This window comes from Lygodium microphyllum, chromosome 21, assembly GCF_053477565.2.
Source record: "Lygodium microphyllum isolate KBCC chromosome 21, Lygodium_microphyllum_v1.1.10, whole genome shotgun sequence".
Lineage (NCBI taxonomy): Eukaryota > Viridiplantae > Streptophyta > Polypodiopsida > Schizaeales > Lygodiaceae > Lygodium > Lygodium microphyllum.
The window spans coordinates 89,409,164-89,431,540 of NC_141155.1; the positions used below are offsets into that span (position 1 = coordinate 89,409,164).

The 22,377-nt window shown below is 46.1% G+C and overlaps 1 protein-coding gene across 1 annotated transcript in view; it reads left to right on the plus strand.

Moving 5' to 3' along the window:
* The first annotated feature begins 330 nt into the window (after positions 1 to 330).
* LOC148018260 (uncharacterized) overlaps positions 331 to 22,377 on the plus strand; it is a 286,664-nt gene continuing 264,617 nt past the window's right edge. The window contains exons 1-4 of the mRNA XM_087661879.1: positions 331 to 478; positions 1,587 to 1,655; positions 2,111 to 2,182; positions 2,324 to 2,401. Coding sequence (XP_087518005.1) covers positions 368 to 478; positions 1,587 to 1,655; positions 2,111 to 2,182; positions 2,324 to 2,401 — 330 coding nt within the window. The 5' untranslated portion in view covers positions 331 to 367. The remainder of the gene's footprint in view (positions 479 to 1,586; positions 1,656 to 2,110; positions 2,183 to 2,323; positions 2,402 to 22,377) is intronic.

Genomic DNA, 22,377 nt, shown 5'->3' on the forward strand with positions numbered 1-22,377 from the left:
TTGGATGCGGAAAGAGGCATTTTAAACGACTGTAAGCAATTTCCAAGGAATGAGCTTAAAAAAGCAGCTGGACTGAATTCCCATTCAACAAACAACCCATCGCCGATCATTTCTTAGCGAGTTAGCAAACACGCCTATGAGACACACCCATCTCAATGAGTGTGTAAGGGAGGGGGCTAACCATTGCTACAGCATGTGCTCACAACGTTAAAAGTTAGGCCTATTCTCATAAATGTTTTTAGGCTCGGGCAGTCATAATTTGCAAATTTAAAATTAGTCTTGGCACCACCTTGTCCTCTTTGTCATTTCACCACCCTTGCATATCGCTGCGTTTCTTTTTTCTTCTCCGGACGCCATCGCCGAAAGTATGAACAATAGCGCGATGGGAGATGGTGCGGAGTTTCGTTCTTTGCTTGAGCAGAGAGACAGGGAGATTTTAGGGATCCATGAGCACCAAGTAGCTCTTCTGCAACAACAGGTAAGCACCATGTTTGAAAAACAGTCAGATTTGTATGACAACAGGCGATCGCCATTGTCTGAATCAGTGAGATTTTCGTTTCCTGACAACCATCCCGGTACCACTGTGTCCACCATTATTGTAGCTTAGATATCACTGAGTTGGCAAATACAAGTCTATTTTACGTTGAGATGTAATCTGCAATCTTGAATCCAAGTAACGTGCTTCGGGATTGCCTTTTTGTCTTTTTAGAGTATTCAGGAAAAGAATAGTATTGTTTTGTTTATTTTGGGGGTGGGGGTGGGGCAGACGATGAGCTTGAACTTTACCCAACTATGTCCTTGTTTTTGGCCTACCTCCAATGTGTTTTAGTTTCAGCTTTCATTTGCAGCCTTCAAATTCTACTTTTATTGCATGCACGTTCCTCTAATTATTAGCAATCTATAATGAGAAGATGCATGGAGTCATGCATAAGATTTGCATAACTATGAATGTTGTACTAACTCTTAACTCCTGCTAGCAACCAATAGCTACAAAACTGTGAGTGTATTGGGTATGCTTGGCATTGTAAGCATCTAATTATGCAAAGACTAAAGTAGTTGCTCATATATTATACTGTAACTACACTCACACACTCACACACACTCTCACGCACTTACCTTTGTCTTTATATTTATATTTGTATTAATATCTATATTTTATGGATTCCTATTCCCTGTTTCCCTGTTTCGGACCAAGGCTGAAGCTCCATTTCATGACTCGGAAATGCATTTCCGTTTCCCTGTTTCCAAAACTCCAGGCAACTATGATATCTTTGGCCTGGTAATAAATCAACAAGCTGATGATGTATCATTACAAGATTTTCCAATTGTGGTACACATTATATGGTATGCCAAGTGCCACAGTCTATTGCTATGATTTAGAGCCATGAAATTTCTAGCATGGTAGACGCTCTATGGTATGCCAAGTGCTATGGTTTTATTGCTATGATTTAGAGTGTTGAAAATGGCAAAGGGATGCTGTCTAAGAGGAGATGGTCCTAAGTAATTCTGACTTTGAGCATGATCATGAATTGACTTGCTTACTTTCATTTTCTGATATTATCATGTTGCTTAGCTGCATTTTTCAGATTTTGGACCAGAAGAAGGATTTCCTTGCAATAAACAGAACTTTCTTGCAATTGCAAGAAGACTTTAAGGTAGAATATATTTTAAAGGAACATTCACCAGAGTTGAGATGAAATGAACAATTAACCCTCAAAATGCAAGTGTAGTCAAGTAAATGTTTCTTTTCTGTTTTAGAATATGCAGAAAATTTCAACAGTGAAAGTGCAGCATTAGTTCTATAGACTCTTGAAATAGACAAGAAGTTTGTCTCGAATATATCTGTTACCATTGCTTTAGTTAGTCATTAACTTCTATTGAGTTTTCATTCATTTATTTCAGTGCTAAAAAGACCTACTGCAAGACTTAATATGTTATCTTTAGCACATAAACGCTAATATGTTTTTTTCAAATAAGAATCACTGTTTAGCTTGAATGGATACACCCCCCTTTGAAATATTAAGGAAGCTGATGTAAAGATGAATGGACATATTTGATAGTTGAACATGTGGTATAATCTTAAAATTATTTACTAGATGCACTATGGCAGTACAATCTTTCACTCCTTGATGAAAGAGATGCTGAGCTGGAGAAGTATGATGCATTGTTGGAATCACTTGAGGTTGCAATTTCTTCTCGCATAATTGTTTTGCAGTTGGTTCATCATTGACTGTAGTAACTGACTTTACATATCACATTTGACTTGAATTTTGCATGAATTTAAGCTGACAAGGAGGTATTATTTTGATGGGACTTGCAACAGGCCTCTGTAAAAGAAAAAGAAGATGCTATTAGAAGTTTGGAAACTGCCTATTCTAAAGCCACTACAGAACAGTCTCAGGTATTTCCATATTCTCTAGGATAGAAGACTCTTACTGGTCTCTCCACCGCCAAACACTAACAGGTATCTCCATTCAATCTAGGATAGACAACTCTTAGAGTAGCTGTTTCAAAACAAGGGAAGATTTGTGTCCAGTAATAATGCAAACTTTTCATCTCTGATACACAATTCATCATATCCAATGAGGGGCTTGCAGTTTTGTTGAAGAGAAAGGTAAAACTCTTCTGAAATTGTAGGTTAACTGCACATAGTTTGGGATGTGGTGACCCAAAATGTATCTGGTAAGATTTCCTAAAAGCAAGCTTTGAAGTCCTAAAATAGGTACTGCTGTTCTGTTCGATTGATCTGAATGGACTTTATAAAACTTTGTGCATGAATGATGCATATACATTGTCACAGAGGTTTCCACAACGGTGAAACCTTGTCCAGAAAGTTTTGAGTTGTGGTAAGTAAACTTCAGAATGGGAATTTCCTTGATAGAGTCAATGGCAGCTATGCAAGTTTTTGTTATCTCCAGGGCTTCTTTGCTTTACATCCACCACTACAAAGGCACCACTATAGGGCTGTATAGATTTGGATTGGGCCAGTGGTATTGACACCAGCAGATCGTGTGGAGTAAACTGCTTGTCCCATGCCTCGAGTCTCATCAGTTGGCAGAGCTGGAAGCAGCCTCCGTCACAGGATCCTCACTAGTGGGACAGTATGGGACTTGCCATGATGCTATTTTGGAGCTCTTATATCTTTGCCAACTGCTTCAGAAGTTAGGGCATGCAAGAAGCAACCCATTGTTGTCCACTCCAACAACCAGAGTGTTTGCTGTAGCCAGAAATTCAATCTTCCAGTCATGGATCAAGCATATAGGGATTCATGATCATCTTGTTTGTGAGCAGATTGAGTTGATAACCCTCAGTTTGAAGTATATCTCCACTTGGGACAATGTAACGTATATGTTTTTACGAAGGTTGCATGGGTGCTGGGGTAGCAGCAGGAGCTGGAAACACACAATAATGATGAAGCCAATGTGCTGCACCACTTGAGGGAGGATTAAAACTAGCAAGTGCAGCAATGGAAAATAATGAAGAACAGGTCGCCAGGCTGTGTAAACTCAAAACACAGCAAACTAGAGTGGCTGGTGTCAGAAGTGGTGCAGCAATGGAAGCGTAGACAAGTGCTGAAATACTGAATACTGCAAAGAAAGAAGGAAATTGCAAAAGAAGAGAACTCTGAGATGTGCTCAAGCAATGGAATCCATATACCAAACACGAGAATGACATGTACAACAGTGAGTCATTGGCTGCGTTGGCATTGGCACCGGCTTCTCTCTCCAAGAAGTCCACATGTGGTAGTGAAGACTGAATGAGGAGGAGGCACAGACTAAATAGGACAAAAATATGGGATCAATAAATGCTGGTCAGCTAGCATTAATGCTGGTCAATTGGCAGCAATCAATGCCAATCTGCATGGAAAATGTTCATAGAAAAGTACATAAAATACAGACTAAAATTCCCAGCCCATCTAGCATGCACAGACTCACACATGAGCTAACAAATACTGTGCTAATAACCTCTCTCAGAGCATGGGTGATCTGATACAATACAATGATAATGACTCATCACAGTCCATACACCATAGAACCACCAGAGTAAAACCATGGATATCCAAGCAGTGGGTGATCAAGCCACCACCAAGGTGCCTTGGAGAGAACCTGATGTTGATATTGATTGTACCAGCTCCTGAAAATAGAGAAGAGTCATAATAGATCTATGTGTCTGTAAACAATGTCTCATAGTAGCATACACGACCATCCTATTAAAAATGCCTCTGAACATATGTGACCATGGATTTCTTGCCTTTGGCAAAGACCACCAAAGTGTCTCATGTGAGCACATGACTAGGAGCTAAGCCTACTCTCTGTCAAATAAAAGGTTATCATGAACCTGGATGTCAATTCTGGCTCCAGGATTTGAACTTGCTAGACCTTGGTCGATGCATCAGGGATGTCCCTCTTTGGAACTTGTGCACTTGTATACTGGTATAGATGAGGCATGGCTACTTCATCTCACAACCCTCTCACACTTCCTCTTTGGCACTGGAGAGTTGCGAGGGATGATCGTATCATGTGGACTAGGAAGAAGCAGAGGAAGGGGTAGCCAAGGCCTTCCCTCGATTTGAAGAAGTGGATCCCTTCCATGCTTAGGACTTCGCCTTGGCCAAAGGATCGGAGTCGGAGTCTGAGGTAGAGGATTACTTGTCAGAGGAGTCCACATCCTGCCATTGTGAGGCTACTAACTCCTCTTGCAACTGTCTCTTCTTACCACAATGATAACATGTTAAAATCGCATGGTGGGGGGACTTGCTTGAGCTGCTATGCCAAACACACACCGTACACATAAGAGGAAGCTCATTGGAGAACCCAAGAAGAGAGATGGAGACCAAAACGTTTTCTTGTTGGTTTTTTTTCTTCTTTTTCCACACACAATACAATGTATACAAAGTATAGATAAGATACAACATAAAGGAAGGACTATTAAGTCAAACAATGCATAATTAACTATAGTAATTGATTGGTTCTATAATTATGCTAGTTGTAGGTAGGTGCATCAAACTAAATGTAATAAGTGATAATTCAATGGCCATGTGAGGTTCATAATGACCATTGATGTACTAAGTGCAGACGTGCGGACCCATCTAGTCAGGCGGTTCATTATCAATGTCTGCACATGTTAAGCTTGTTATCTCGACACTCCCCCTCAAGCTCAACTGTATCTTTGCAACTCCAAGTAAGCTTCGAAACTTTCGAAGCTTCTCTGTACTTAATGCCTTTGTGAAAATGTCAGCTATCTGATCTTGTGTGTTGACATATACCAAGTCAATCTCTCCTGCAAGTGTCTTCTCTCTCGCAAAGTGGTAGTGTACCTCAATGTATTTTGTCCTAGCATGGAACACTGGGTTCCTAGCTAGTTGTATACTACTCATGTTGTTAGAGTGAATGACAATTGGACCATCTCCCTGCACATCCAAATCACCCAATAACTTTTGCAGCCATACCACCTCACATGCTGCCATAGCAATACCTCTATACTTAGCCTCTGTACTCGATAAAGAAACTGTAGGTTACTTTTTGTTATTCCATGTAATTACTGCACTACCAGGGAAAACATGAATCCATTGGTAGATCTTCTATCTGACATACTATGAGTCCAATTTGCATTTGTGTATCCAAATACCTGTATATCCTTACTTGCCTCATAAAAAAATCCATAATGTGAAGTAGACTTCACATACCTCAATATGTGTATAACTATATCAAAACGAGACTTTCTAGGCATCTGCACAAAAACTAACTCACAAGGCCAACGGCATAGCTCAAGTCTAGCCTTCTGATAGTCATGTAAATTAGACTTCTTACTATCCTCTTGAATATAGTAGGGTTTTCTATCTCATCCCCAACATCAGCACTCAACTTCACATTTTGCTTCAATGGTACTGAAAGAGGCTTACATGTTGTCATACTATACTTGGATAATATATCCAAGCCATACTGCCTTTGGGACAATCATATACCATCATCATAACTGATCGCCTCAATACCAAGAAAGTATCTTAGCTCATCTAAATTCTTCATCTTGAACTTCTTCTTCAAGAAGTCCTTAAACTTCAGCAATCCCATTGTTACCGTTACTTGTAATAATCAAGTTATCCATATAGATGACTATGACGACCTCCCCTTCTCACATAAAGTGAGTGATCAATGTCGGGAATATAAAAGCCAATATTGACAAGATACTCTTCTCGATCTTGTCAGACTATGCTCTAGGTATTTGCTTCAGTCCATAGAGCGCCTTCTATAACCTGCATACATATGGGGGATGCTCTAAATCCTCATAACCTACTGGTTGCTCCATATATACCTCTTTTTGCAATTCACCATACAAGAAGTATTCTTAACTTCCATTTGTTGCGAACTCCAACCTTTGGCTGCTGCCAAAGCAATCATACATCTAACAGTTGCTATCCTAGCAATTAGACTGAATGTCTCTTCATAATCTATGCCATATGCCATATGTTGGATCTTCACTGGCATGCTTCATATACTTTATGAAGTTCTGCAACTCTAAAAGCAGACAACCCTATAACCAATCCTTTGGACTGCATTAATTTCAGCCTTTGCGCATTTGGATGTTCAATACGTCTATGCTATATTTCAATATCTATAATTACTTCTTTTCCTTTAGTATACATAGTAACATTTATTGCAGGAATTCCAACATCTAAAGTGAATATGCGGCCAACTCTACTTTTTTTTGCGACCAACTTTCACTTATCATGAAAGTCTTCTACAAAACAACCTTTTGTATTAAATCGAATCTGCAACCCTTACTCTACCATTTGGCCAACAAACACTAAATTCTTTGTCATTGATGGCACATGTAATATATCTATCAGACTCTTTGTCTGGCCATATTGCAAGAACAAGGGAACCTTTTCAATGTGTGAAATTGGATGGCATGAATCATGACTCGTTTGCACATAACTTGGATTTTGTAAGTCCTGTATCTTTCCAAACCATTCAACATGACCGGTCATATGATTAGACGTACTTGAATCAATATACCATACATCATCATGTATCCCCTTTCCTATAACAACATTCATCATATATTGTTGTGGGAGCTTTCGCTCAACCGCCAAGACTCTCGGACCGCTTATTGTTTCAAGTGTTCCAAGCCGAGCACTAATAGCTACCTCTCACATAGCCGATGCGCCATCCATATCTATGAGTATAGTAAGCTTACCTCCATGCCGATCGAGTTATCTCCTCTCTCGCGCACTCCGGTAGCTCCACAATCCAAGTGCAAGCTTCAAGCAAGCTCCATCCTCAAGCTCCATGCTCCAAGCTCCATAGCCACGAGCAAGATAAGAGAAGAGAAGAGAAGAGAAGAAGAAAGGAGAAGATGGAGAGCTTCTCCTCCTCGGTCCCTCACCCTCACATACTCACTCCCTCATACTCTCACACTCCCTCTCTCAAGCACAAGCTCAAGCAACCAAGAAGAAGAAGGAGAAGAAGAGGAGACCCACTTTTGGCCACACACAAGAATGAGCTTCTCATTCACTTTTCAACTTTATATACAAAACCCTAAATTCCTTTTGGGCGGTCATCTCCTTATTCCCTTTTTTACATGGCCGGCCGTGGCCTAGGCCCTTTTTCCCATTGTCCTTCTATCTTCCTAGCTTCCTTTCCACTGCCCGTCTATATTTATAAATTGCACGGGTGAGAGCTCGACGCTCCTTAAATTAAATCATGATGCGCTTGCGCTTTTTTACAAAAGTATTGACTTGCACTTTTCCTTGTGCGTCTTTTCCCTTATTTAGGACTTTTCGCCTTGTGCGCCTTTGTCTTCCGTTTCACTTTGCCTTGGCCTTTGTCTTCTGCTATAGCTTTTCCAAATTTCCACCTTATTCGTCTGACAGTTAACATTACCCCCCTCCTAGACGAGTGCCAGTCCCATGGCACTCACCGTCGTAGGTAGCAGGCTTTAGCATGCACCGAAGACGTGGGTGGCAAGGACGTCTGTGGTTGCCGTGGAGGAGTGTTGGTGGTGGTGTGGAGGAAGGTCCTTGGGAGCACGTTGATGGCCTAGGTGGCTGGTGGAAGGGTTGTTGGAGTTGGTGGTAGGGCTGTTCTTTGTTGGGGATTGCACTGATGGCCAGCACAAGTGTTGGTTTGTTGGGGATTCTGCACATGACGATTCTTTGCGGGCTTGCAGGATGATAAAGGATAAGAATTCAGAGTTGGGTGTCGATAAAGAGCGAACGACACTTTTGTTGGAGTCTTCAATACCTGTAATTTGAAAACCTCTCATAAGTGGTCTCTCCCTAGGGGTAGTGCTAGTCTTCTCTATCGTGCACAAGACATAGTTCAATTAGTTTGGGAGATAGGTCGAACTCTAAGCAAGCTGAGAGTATTGTCCGGCACTTGAGAACCCAAACTGTGTACATATTTCGGTGTAGATATTATGGGAGTGTTTGTGCATACTTAGATATTATGTAGTTAGAAGACCGCGGGTTGGTTTCTCGTAACAATGTGTGGATGAAGCAAAGTTGTCCATGTTGAGAAGAAGTACATGTGTAGGTGTATGAGACATCCTTTGCATTGTGACTGCACGACGTAGCATGAACATAGGGACATCGCACTTTCGGTAGCTGGGAGCTATTGGACTTACTTGATGAGGACGGTGTACTTTTCATAGGCATTCGTGCAGTGCTTACCACAATTGAGTGCAATGGTATTAAGGCAGAGTGCAAGAGAGAATCGTGTGAATGGGTCAAGATGATAGGTCTAACCATAGGCGAGACAAGCTCCCTAGGTATGTCCTGCCCTTGATGTGCCTTGAACAATTGTGGGTGATGCTAAAGGGCTAGGGGACTAGGGACGGAGCCAGCCGACCAAGGTCACTGGACGTACCTAATTTAAGGACCCCTAGGTGCTGTGCTGTGATCGTGGATGCTTCTTATCTTTTTCTTTTCTTTTTTCCTTTTCTGTTTTCTTTTTTGTTTCTTTTTCTTGTGTTTTTTTTTTTGGGACTTGCCTGAGTACAACCATTGCGATATGTTGAGACTATCAGCTTTCAATGGGTTGGGAAATGTCAAGCTTCGAAGGCTCAGGAAATGGATATTACAGTGATGATTGTGCACTAGCCGCGTTGTTAGAGAAGCAGTTGTTGAGATGGGGAGATACACTTGAGATATTGCAAACCTCTTTGCGACACGCGATGTCGGTGCAATTGAGGTAACAATTGCTGTGAGCCAACTGTAGAGCTTGACCCAGAAAGAGAGTGTAGCCCATGACTATGCTTTAGGCCATGCGATGTGGGCGGTCGACAAGCGTGATTTTCGCTTTCGACAGCGTGGCTTTGTGGTGGCTCTTTGTGGGGTCGGTGGTCTTGCGGTGACTTGGGCATTGAACACTTTCGCACAAAGACCTCCTGAAGGCCAACCACCCGGATCCTCTTCCATGAAAGGACATCTATCTCCTTGTCCTGTTGTCCTCTGTCAAGAGCTAGACGCCCCCCTTCTGCACTGTGAAAAAGGTCCAAGGTGGAGCGCCACCCACTCTTCTTGCCACCTGTAGGGGGATGCTTGTTGGTGAAAACCTAGCGGCCCATACCTCCCCGGGCTCTATTGGCTCTCAGATCGGGGGAGCAAGCCACTCCTGAGGTATCGCTGTGTCTATCTCCCTTCTCCTCAGCTCCACTCCTCGCTAGTAGCCTGATACTTGCTTCAACACCTCCTCATCTGCCATCCTGTACACCTCCTACCATGTCGTGATGGTACGAGCCGGGCAAGCCTCCCAACCAGTCCACTGGATGTGGGGGCGCTTACCAATCTGTGCCCCTTCCCGGTCCTTGACGTGGGGGTTTCAAATCACCGGCTGGCGGTCTATCTCCTCCTGGCAGCCTGGGGGGCTTTGGATTAGGGCCTTACGAAGGCCTTGCCACACGTGGAGCAAGCTACTTAGGAAGGGTGATCTAGGCTAACGTGAAGATCCATCTCAGGGACGGTCTCCACTCACCACCAAGCCTCGGTCTACATTCCTGAATATCCTCCTGCAATAGGACCTTCCAGGTCTGCCCTCCCGGTGTGAGGCCGTGGACAACTAGCTTGCCCAGGAGGGCCATACTCTGATACTCTGGGTCTATGATCCCAAGCCCTCTCTCTGACCAATGTTGTATAATGGTCGCCCACGCCACCTTGGCCTTGGAATGTCTGAAGTCATCTGACCTGGACCAAAGGAAATTCCGCACTAGGCGGCGAAGCTGCATTACATAGGAGAAGCACCAACATGAGATGTACCAGGCCGTCGCTAGGAGGACCTGGTTAACTACTAGGGCTTGGCCGGCTAGTGAGAGGCGAGCCATGCTCTAGCAGGTCAGCTTCCTCCGAATAGAATCGAGGACTGGAAAAAACTACTAGGCGGGAGTGATGTCGAGTCCCACCTGGAACCCTAGGTACCGGACGGTTTGTCCTTTGCTCACCCATCTAAATCCCAGGTGGACGCCCCACTCCGTGCTAGAGTCCGGGTCTATGAGGAAACCATTTGACTTTCGCAAGTTGATTTTTACTCTCGCTGCAGAACAGAATACCTCAAGAGCCAACCTCACTCTCTCCAGCATCAACTCGTCATCCTCTGTGTAGAGCGCTGTATCATCTGCATACTCTGAGTCTAACAACTTGGTCTCCTCTCTTACTAGAAGTCGAAGGCCACGTAAACCGCTCACATGTGACCTGAGGAAGTGAGACATTGCCTCTGCAAAGAGAAGGAACAGGTACAGGGCCAGAGGGCAGTCTTGTCGGACCGATCTCTCCAGCCGAAACTCCTCCCCTCGCCTCCCTCCTATGAGAACCCTGCAAGTGGCTGATCTGTAAAGTGCGGAGACCCTGGAAATCCAAGCCTGGGGAAAACCCAACCTCACCATGGTGCCCTCTAGGAAATCCCAGTCCACCCTATCATAGGCTTTCTCAAACTCCAAGAGTAGTACGGCCAGTCTCTGCCCACTGTACTGGGCCCACTCTGTCGCCTCAAAGACGATGAATACATTGTCCAGGATGCTCCTATCCTGGACAAAGCCTGTCTGTGTGTCATGGATGATGTCTGGAAGCAAGGGGCGTAGTCGCCTACCAATCATTTTTGCCAGTGCCTTATAGGCCACTGACAATAAGGTGATCGGTCTCCACTGGGAAAGCTTCAACCGGTCTCCCCCTTTTGGAAGAAGATTGATAAGGCCTGCTGATAGACTCCCTGGCATCTGTCGTGAAGTGAAAATCTCTTGAAAGGCCATCAGTAGGGGGTCCTTTACCACTTCCTAGAAGGTAGTGAAGAAAGCCTTAGAGAGGCCATCCTCTACCGGGCATTTCTTCCCGTCGTGTGTATGGAAAGTCTCCTCTAGTTCCTTCTCTGTGAAGGGGGCTAGGAGGGAGCATCCCATCTCCTCTGTGATGAGGAATGGGATGTTATCCTAGACTTGCTGTCTACATCGCTGTCCTCTAGCTGAGGCTGTCTCCTGTTGGGAGAGGCGACTATAGTAGTCGGTGGCAATCTCCATCACCTCGTTTGGGCTAGAACAGGTCCTCCCATAATGTTCTCGGAGGCTGTGTATTTGGTCTCCTGAGGTGCGAGGCTGGTGTACCTGAAAAAACTCCTTGCACATCATGTCCCCCTTCCGCGCCCAGAAAGTTGCAGAGGTGCGGAAAGAGAACTCAGAGTGCCTGTCCTCTAGGCCAGCAATGGCTGCTTGTGCATGCACCTCTTGTGCGTGGAGAGTGGGATCCCCTAGTGCCTTCTGTAATAATCTTTGCGTGGCTGCAAGGTCCTGCCGGAGTGCTCTCTCCTCCTCCCAGCTCTGCTACCTGGCCTGTATGGCTGCCTCTTGGCAGATTCTACTCCACTCAGCTAGGGCCTCTGCAACCTCCTTTGCGATCTGGCCCCTCCTGTCCCACTCTCTGCTGCTCTATCTATCTCGTCACCTCCTCCCTCCTATAGATCAAGTCAGGGATTCGACAAGAGGGCAGATGCTACGGGATCTAGTGTCAGGAAAACCGGACAATGATAGGACAATGTGGTGCCCGCGCCAACTGCCCAATCTGGCCTCCCCGAGAGCCTCCCCACTCTCCCACATAAAACCTGTCCAACAACCTCTCCCTCTTGTGGAAGGCAGGGTCTCTCCAAGCATCGCATGCTCCTACTGCTAGTAGAAAGACCTCCCATGCCTCTTGCTCCTCCCCGGCCATGCCCTGGTAGTTTCTCCCTCTGCCCTGCTGGTCCTCCAAAGCCTCCATGTTGTTGAAGTCTCCTCCAACAATCCAGGAGTCCAGCTCTGGGAGTCCTTCCGCGATCTCCAGTCAGAAGCTGCTGCGTGCCCTAACTTCCGTAGGGGCATATAGATATTAAGGACTCCAAGGCACAAGTCCCCAATATCCAATCTGATCCATAGCACCCTCTGTGCCACTATCGTCCCGTAGTCTCGAACACAAGCGGTAAGACTTGGACCAATAGAGGTGCATACGCCTTCACTCCTACCATGGGCACCTATGGTGTGCTCCTAGTAAGTGTGCGAGCTGCCTGGGAGTACCTTCCCTACTCGTTGGGCTTGGGTGGGGATAAACTTGTGCTCCTGTAGAAGTAAGATGTCGATTCGTCCGGCAAGGGCAGGCTGCAACTCCTATCGAATAATCAATTTCTTGGAACCACGTGCCCCACTCTAGTGGAGGCTATTCACATTCTAGGATGCAAGGTGTAAGCTCATGGAAAAACTGTGACTGCCCGAACATGCATCTGTTTTGTGTGGAGGCTGCTGATGACGAGGAGTAGCTATGAGGCATGCAGGTAAGCTTTGCCGCCGGTCTGGACGGCGAGCTCCATTCCCCCATGGTGGCTGTCGGTCGGATCATAGGGGTGATAGAAGTTCCAGGTGGTACTAACAATGCATCTATCAGCCATGCTGAGAGTCGAGACTCTGTGCATTGGTAGAAACAAGCCGCTTGTGCCAAGGGCCACTCGATCACATTCCTTGGAGCTCTCCACTGTGAAGGGGCTTGAAAGATAATGCTCAGGTGAGGGACATCAACACCAGCTCACCAGTTAATGTCCATCATGCAACCAGGCCACTGCTGTGTAAACAATGCTAGTCCTTCTTTTCCCATCCACTGGGAGGTGTGGTCCGCCACCTGACTCTTCAACTCTTCCTCTATTTGTGTTGTCGTCCACTCCCTTGAGTGAGAGGACTGAAGAAAAAAAAGCATAGTTTGGTCCATTCGGTGGTGCTAGTAGATGGACCTTGCCCCTCCTTGACTTATGAGCCACGAAGATCCCCACCTCTAGAGGTAGTGGGAACTCTCCGTGTGCAACTCTCAAGTAGGACCATGGGCCATTGCGGAAGAACTCCTATGGCAACAGGTGCGCATGTCTTGGGAAAGTGTGATGGGCGGCAGTGATGGATGAGATGGTGGCTGTACGAGGGAGAGGACTGTTGGTGCAAAGAGGATATAGGCGTGTGTGGCTCATCACCTCTTGTGGGGGGGGGGGGGGTGGGTCTTGGGGGAATCGCCTAAACCAGGTGCGGATCAGGGGGGGTGCTCGGTACGGGAGGTGGTGGGGGGGAGAATGATCGAGAGATGGTGGGATGGACGGAAGTACATGGCGGGTGTCGGGGGGGGGGGCTGGTAGTCCTGGAAGTGGGGGGCTGTGGGCCAAGATCAGTGGGGGGGGGGGGGGGGCATGGGATGTGGAGAGCAGTGGGTGTGGGGGCTGGGGACTCAGGAGAGGTAGTCTGTGGCGCGGGTGGTGGATGTGGCTGGATGCGGTTCTGCCGGGTGGGGCGGGCTGTGGAGTGCTTTGCCGAGGGGGCGTTGCACGCCCACCTGCTCCCCCCTATCGAGGCTGGGTCTGAGACGCTGGCTGCATTCCCTTGCCGTCTCCCTCTCTGTCGTCTTTGGACCCGTGTGAAGCCATCAGCGTCCACCTGCGGGCCTGTCGGCGGAGCCACCTTGGCTCTGAAACGCGTGCAACCTGCTGCCTGATGCCCAAAGTCGTGGCAGCGTAGGCACCGCCCTGGCTGCCCCGTCACAATGACCTGCTGCCTGAAGGAGTGCCTGCCCGCCTCAATCTCTAGGAATTGTGGGATATTCTTGACCTCTTTCACTTCCACCTGTACCTTTGGGACTCCTGCAGCTGTCACTGCATCCATGAAGAATGCGGGAAGGATAGTGCCGAAAAGCCGTCCAAAGTCTTCCACCAACTGGCGATACTCAATTGCCAGGCCGGGGAAAAGAAGGATGACTAGGTGCCAAAGAAACCTGTTGTGGAGTGCAAATGCCTCCACAGTAAAGCCCCTATACCAGGGGACCATGTGTATGACCCCCTTCGTGGACGCATATGGTGAACTGGCGAGTAACTCGCGAGTTGCGTCTGCCGAGTTGAGCCGGACCATGAAGATCCCTTGGCCCAATAGGACCGCCTCCTCGATCTGCGCTGTCCCGATGCGCAACGTGGAGTGTAGCTAGTCTCGAAGCTGGGCCCTGGCTGGGGAATGTCCTACTACCTGACCATAATTCGTTGTTTCCATTAGCTCCAGCTCCTTAGCTCGGACAACTAAGAGCTGTTCCTCAGAGAGGACTACATGCAAGGTGTTTGACAGGGGGGCACTCGCTGAGTGCGCTGGCATCTGAACAGAGGTTTCCATTGTGCGTCCCTATTGAAAAACATGTTGATCACACTGTTGAACTGCTGGAGGGGGGGGAGCGTTGCTGCAAATGGAGGGAGCAACCGGGGTGGGGTGGGGGTGGTGTGCGATGTCGATGAAGAGGGGGGGGGGAGGGGTTTTGTTTTCTGACGGTGATGGAGGCAGCAGGCGCCACAAAAGAGTTTCCAGATTGAAGACGCGCGGGTGAGGGGCCTAGAGCTGCCAGTTGAAAGGGACGGGGGATAGTGCGAGAGTTGGGGGGGATTGGGCGTTAGATTTGGGAGGCACTGAGGGGTCAGAAAGGGGGGGGACAACAGAAAATGTCAGGTTGGGCGTTTGATTGGGGGTCAGCATAAGATTTGGGGGGGGGGGGGCTAGGCGTCAGATCGAAACTAGGGTGGAGGGAGGTTGGCACGAAGAGGTTTTTCTGGCGGAGCTAGAGCTGGGGGGGGGGGGGAAGGATGTGGGGCAGTACTGTTGTAAGTAGCACGATGGTGCGACAGTCTGGCGGGGGGGAGAGGCACAACGTGTCGCGGGAGGGGACAGGCAGACGGAACGGTTGGGTTGTGGGGGGGGGGGGGGCTGTGGCGAGTCAACGGGAGAGACAGGGGTTACAGGAGCGTGGTGGCAGGTAAGCGATGACGGGCGACGGAGCTGCTTGTGACGTCTCACTTTTTTAATGTTCTTCCTTTTGCTGGTCATCAGCTTCAAGTGGCCTTGAAGGACCCACACTTCGGTCTACACTAACATTTTCAGCTTGTTGCCTATGCTGAGTGCCTTGTCCAAGATTAGGCATTGCATTTTCCCCGACACTTTTGTGAATTTTTCAAATCGAGGGGCATCATCCGTGATTGATCTCACTATTTGAAGACATACTTCTTGTAGCACTCAGCTGATCACAAATTCAGGAAAATGCAATTGCACTAGCTTGCACACAAGTGCCTTGGGTCCACCTACTCAAATGAGTTGGTGGTAACCATGAAACCAATCTACTCAAAGGAGTTGATGGTATCTTGACAATGGAACCATGAAATGAATCTTCCTTCTCGGCAAGGGTGGTAAATAACCTGATTAAGCACTACTTATAACAATAACAAAATTCACATAAATTGAAAGTGCAAATGTTATCACTTAATCTTGGACAATGAATAGAGCTTATTGGGCCCAAAGATGGCACTTTTTGCGGTATTTCTTTATCTTTTATTGCAAATGGATGGAGTACATTGAGATTCTTTAATCTCCTTTGTTGATCCAAGTGCCTGTTGTTGCCATAAAAATGACTAGCCTTCAAACCAATTTTCCCCTTTGTTCATTTGAGGAATTGACCTTCATTGCACACCTTGCATGACAAATTCTGCCCCAAACCTAATGTTAGTTGGCTAGCCTCTTGAAATTCTTTGAAATACGTGAATTTCAACTGCTTAATTTCAAGTACTAGGGCACAATTTTTAAGCGCTTTTCTTAGGCTGGCTATTAAACCCTAATTTCTATTGTAAATTATGTTGGGGGTAAAGGCGCCTCCGCCTAGCCGCTCGTGTATTACTACACTTTACTACACTGACAATACGCGCCACTGCACACTGCAGGTGGCGGGCGCCCGTCACAGTCACTTATTCTTTATTCTTTTAGTGACAATTTGAATAAAGGAAGGCCCGGCCACACATTGTGGTTGTTGGAGTTTCCACTTTGAGTTTTTCTCTCTCTCTTACTCTTGCTCTCCATCTGCCATAGCTCTCACCGCCAAGCTTCTTCCTCCTGGGTTCTACTTCCCTTTCAACTGGTATCAGAGAAAAGGCATTGGAGCTTGCCTGGTATTCTCTTCAGCCTGGATTCTTTTCGGATGGCAGCTATGGCACCTTCATTTGTAGGTATGTTTTGATCTCCCGCCTCCTCCCCGATCTTCCTGGCCTTCATTTGGCACCTTGCAGGGTTGTATTGGAGCCCCCTGATCATTGCCAAGTGCTTAGTAGCATTGTTGAAGACTCCCCAGCCCCCAGAAGCAGCTAGTGCAAAATGCGGGGCATTTTTAGGGAGTTGGGCTGATCCACTTCTGGCATTTTCAGCTCCTTCCCCGGCTTCGCGGCATTGTTTGCAAGCTTCCTCATCATCTTCGGACTCCCCGGCATTGGTTCTTGGCTCCCGGAGATCGATATGAGTGCTTACACCTTCAGCCATTGCTGTATACACAGTCCCAGGACTGTCAAAAACAGGGCAGCACTTGACATTTGATGTTTGATGTTTCTTGGCATTGCCCGTTTGATGCCTATTGATGCCTGGTGATGCTTGGATGTTATGGGATGCTATGTCTATGCTTTGGGACTGATTTGGAGCAGATTTAGGTATCGATTGAGCTTCATTTGACAGTGAATTCGTTGCTGTAATACAGTGGGCTGAAGCTCATTTACTTGATGTATGCATTGGTTCTTGGATACGGGGTGCTTACTGGTGATTTGAATGATCATACCGATGTAATTGGAGATTTTCAAATGCTTTTATTTTTGTTGCGGAATGCTTTTGAGCTTGGATTAGGCTCCGTCTTGGTTGTCATTCATTGGCATTTGGATTGAGTTGGCATGCTTTGGACCGGTTTATGCCTATTGTCACTGCTTGACATTTAGGCCTCTTGCATTTATGCTTTGGTCACATATGGCTGCCACTTGGTTTGCTCATGCATGATAGCCATTTGGAGCTTTGTCTTTGGATGTATTTGAGCATTTTGAACCTACTGGGCATTACATTTGGTTGTCAACTACATGCTATTTGAATGCTTTCAGGCTTATACTTTACGGGTTTGAGATAGCTTGGGATTTATGCTCCGGATGTACCCTACTGGGATTTGGAATGTCTGATGCTATGTACTCGATGTATTTGAGCGTTGCTTGCTCTATTTGCATTTGACTTTACTTCCAGTGGGAGCCTCTTGGCATATTTGGATGTACACAGAGTTTTACTTACACTTGAGCTTGAGCTTGTGGGACATTTACATGCATTTGCTCTCTTGAGAGCTTTATGTCTGCAGTTAGTCTGTAGTGGGCTGATTTGATATGCCTATTGGGGCAGGCACCTATCTCTGTCACAGGTTTGTCAGTTTTGTATACATCTTGGATGGTTATGCATTGAGCTTCTTGCTCTATCAGTTGTGCTTATGCTTAGTCTCTTCTCTTACCCCGAGACCCATTACATGCATGACTTCTAGATCTATGAGATGTATCTTACCTGATAGGTTATTGGTTTGACAGTTCTTGGTACCTTCTTGCCCCTTGACACTCACTGTTGGATGTATCTTGCTACCTGGCAGTTGCAGTGACATATGTATTAGTGATTGCTTCACTTTGGGACAGTTTTACATACTGTTGTAATTTATTCTAGCAAGCTGAAATCTGCACATTTCGAGCACTTGTATGAGGGTAATGCTTACTATTTGATGTTATTTTGGTCATATTTGGTGGACAGGTGGTTCTCTTGGTGATATCCACTCTTTCAACCAGTTTTAGTAGTGGTTTTAGTGTATTTTCTGCTAATTACAGCAACCTGCAATTTTGCATTTTTGCTTTGATTTGGGACAGTATGGATGGTAATCTGAAAGACACATCTCTCTTTAACATTGCCAAGTTGGATGTTACTAACTATGGGTATTGGAAGTCCCAGATATGGCAGGTTTTGGTGCAGAAGTTGTAGATTAAACCATTGCGTTTCAAGGGTGCTAAGCCCGAGGATATGGATGCTAATGTTTGGATGGAAGTTGAAGAGCTATGCAAGTCTACCATTATCTTGTCACTCTCAGAAAAGGTCCATCATAATGTTGTTGAATATGAGAATCAGAGTGCATGGGACTTATGGGAGAAGATTCAGGAGCTTTATGCATAGCAGAGTCCTGCTTCACAGATGTATTGGTTGAAGTAGTTAATGGATCTTCGCATGAAGGAGGGGACATCCCTATCATCTCATTTCAGCCAGTTTCATGGTATCATGAAGAATCTGTTGTCACGGGGTATTGAGTTCAAAGACAACTTGCACCCGTTGTTTCTTCTTGGCATCTTGCCTGAATCATGGGATGTCTTCCGTACTGCCATATGCACGAACAAGCTTGATGGGCTGAAAATCAAAGATGTTGAGAGTGCTTTATTGACTGAGGAAATCAATAGGAAAAACAATGATGCTTCCTGCTCTTCACATGCATTGACCGTTAGAGGTGGCAGACATGGCAGGCATGATAATGATCATAAGGGCAATGAATCTCAGAAGTCCAGTTCAAGGTCACGTGGCTGTAGTAAGTCCCGTGGACGGAAGTTTGATCTTACCTGTCATTATTGTGGGAAAGCAAGACATATTAGACCGCAATGCCATAAGATGCGCGATGATAAGTGCAAGGAAAAGGGAAAAGAGAAAGTGCAGGAAAAGTCTTCTCTGAGTGCAGTATTATACCTGCAAAGTCCAGTGTGAAAATAGAAGAGGTTAATATCATGCAGGCCATTGATTTAGATAATGATCATATACTTGCCGCTTCTTCATGCGATGCCTTACAGGCTTCTGAGACACATTCTATGTATGCGCACTGCTGGCTTTTGGATTCGGGTGCGTCATTTCATTTGACACCTTGTAGAGATTGGTTTCACACCTATCGTGCCATCTCTGGTTCTGTGCGTCTTGGTGATGACAGGTCTCTTGATATTATGGGCATTGGAGATGTTAGACTGCAGTTTCCTTTTGGCAGTTTTTTTGTTTTGCATGATGTACGCCATGTACCTGTGTTGACTCACAACCTTATGCTGGTTGGAGAGGTTGATGATGCAGGGTATTTTGTGTCTTTTGGAGACTCTGCATGGAAGATTACTCGTGGCAGGCTTGTGCTTGCAAGAGGTGCCATGCCTGGCAGCCTCTATTCCTTACTTGTATCTGGAGCTACCTTGAATCATGTTTTGTCTGTGGGTTCTATCCCCCATGTATCCCTCTGGTATACTTGTTTGGGGCATATGTTCCTTAAAGGAAAGAAAATGCTCTGTGCTTTGCAGTATCTTCCGTCTTTTGACTCTTCGCATTTTGATTCTTGTGATCATTGTTTGTATAGCAGGTAGACTAGGAATACGCATAAAAAGTCTGGTAAGAAATGCATGAGTGAGCCCTTGGCTCTTGTGCAGTCAGATGTATGTGGGCTCATGCCCTGTTAGTCACTAGGTGGGACAAAGTATTTTGTTACTTTTATAGATGATTACTCACGTAAGGTTTGGGCTTATCCCATAAAGAGAAAATCCGATGTCTTAGACACATTTCAGCGTTGGCTTGCATTAGTAGCAGAGAACCAATCTGAGAATAGGCTGAAATGCCGAAGGTCAGATAATGGGGGTGAATATGTATCACGTGGTTTTGAGCAGTTTTGTGATGAGCGGGGTATTAAGCGTCAGTTGACCGCTCCTTACACCCCTCCCAAGAATGGTATGGCTGAACGCATGAATAGGACCATTTAGGAAAGGGTCCGTAGCATGCTTAGCTAGGCTGGCTTACCGCACCACTTTTGGGCTGAGAAAGTTACTACTGTAGTGCATCTCATTAATAGGTCACCTAGCAGTGGCATTGACTTTCAGGTTGCAGAGGAGATATGGGCAGGCAAGCCCCCCTCTTATGATCATTTGCGTGTCTTTGGATGTAAGGCATTCTGCCATGTGCCCAAGGACAAACGCAATAAGTTGGATCCTAAAAGTGTCAAATGCAATTTCATTGGCTAGGGAGATGCAGGAGAGATGGGTTACCGTCTATGGGATCCGCGGGGGCGGAAAGTGATCCGTAGCCATGATGTTATCTTTCATGAGGACAAAATGTATATGCAGCTTGAGAAAGTGGTTGAGGTACACAGAGTCATCTTTCAGGAGGGGCCACTTGCTCCTGTATAGCCCGCTCCACGGCCAGCTCGACATTGAGCAGCATCATGGCTCACATGTTAGATATGCTGATGTTAGACAGGATGTTGGTCAGGCAGCAGAGCGTGGGTTGAGATGTTCTACTAGAGATAGACGACCCCTTGACCGTTTTGCGTCCTCTATGGATTATGTACTGGTTACAGATGTAGGAGAGCCTCTCGCTTATGATGAGGCTATGCACAGGCGTGATTGTCACTCTTGGGAGAGGGCTATGCAGTCTGATCTTGACTCATTGCATAAGAATCAGACTTGGGATTTGGTTTCCTTGCCTCAGGGCAAGAAGCCTTTGCCATGCAAGTGGGTGTACAAGCTGAAAAGTACCCCCTGGACACCCCAAGCCGGCATACAAGGTTTGATTGGTTGCTAAGGGATTTAAGCAGGAGCATGGTGTTGACTTTGATGAAGTCTTTTCTCCTGTGGTCAAGATGACCACCCTACGCTTAGTCTTGGCTTTGGTTGTATAGCTTGACTTAGACTTGTACCAGATGGATGCCGAGACAGCTTTTTTACATGGGGACTTGCATGATGAGATTTACATGGAACAGCCTAAGGGCTTTGTAGACCCTGGCATGGAACACCTAGTGTGCAAGCTAAAGAAGAGTCTATATGGCTTGAAGCAGGCACCTAGAGAATGGTACCATAAGTTTGATGTATTCATGCAGTCACAGGGCTACAACCGCAGTGCTATGGATCCATGCTTGTACACGAAGAAAGCCCGTGACGGTTCCTGATTTTGGTACTCTATGTGGATGACATGCTTTTAGCAGGGACAGGTCATGAGGAGCTAGATGCTCTTAAGGCTCAGCTCAAGAAGAGCTTTGAGATAAAAGATCTGGGACAGGCCTCTCATATACTTAGTATGCGCATTATGTGCGACAGATCTCAGGGACTACTCTATCTGTCACAGAGGGAGTACATTTATAAAGTCCTTGAGTGCTTCCGTATGCAGGATGTTAAGTCTACTGGCTGTCCATTACCTTCTTATGTGAAGGTTTCACAGGCCGATTGTCCGCAGACAGATGAGCAGAGGGCCGAGATGGCTAAGATTCCCTATGCATCAGCCATGGGCAGTCTTATGTATGCGATGATAGCCACCCATCTAGATATTGCTTTTGCAGTTGGGGTTGTAGCACGTTATATGGCTACACCTGGCAAAAAACATTGGGATATCGTGAAGGGTATCATGAGGTACCTGAAGGATACAGCAGATATGTGTATTTGCTATGGTAGCCAGGATACAGGAGTCATGGGATACACTGACTCTGATTATGCAGGACATGCAGATAGTAGGAAGTCCACTTCTGGCTATGTGTTCACTTATGTTGGAGGAGCTATCTTTTGGATGTCCAGGGCACAGAAGTGTACGGCTCTTTCTACTACAGAGGCCGAGTATATTGCAGCCACAGAGGCTTGCAAGGAGGCTATCTGGTTAGGCCGTTTGATTGCAGACCTTGGTATGACAGATGCTATACCTACATTGCATTTGGATTCTATGAGTGCCATTCAGTTGGCCAAGAATCCGGTCTTCCATGTGAAGACGAAACATATTGAGGTGAGGTATCACTTCATTCGCGAGGTCGTTGAGGATAGGTCTGTTGACCTTGTCAAGATTCCGACTGAGCAGAATCCTACAGACTTGCTCAGGAAGACCTTCACTACAGAGCGCTTTGCCTTCCTCAGGAGATTGATGGGCGTTGGATGAGATGACGTCTTTTTCCTCATCTTGTTGTACATGTGTACATGTTGTATTGTTTTTTTTTTCCTTCTCTCTTACTAGGGCAGATTTTTCTTTAAGTGGGAGGTTGTTGGAGGTAAAGGCGTC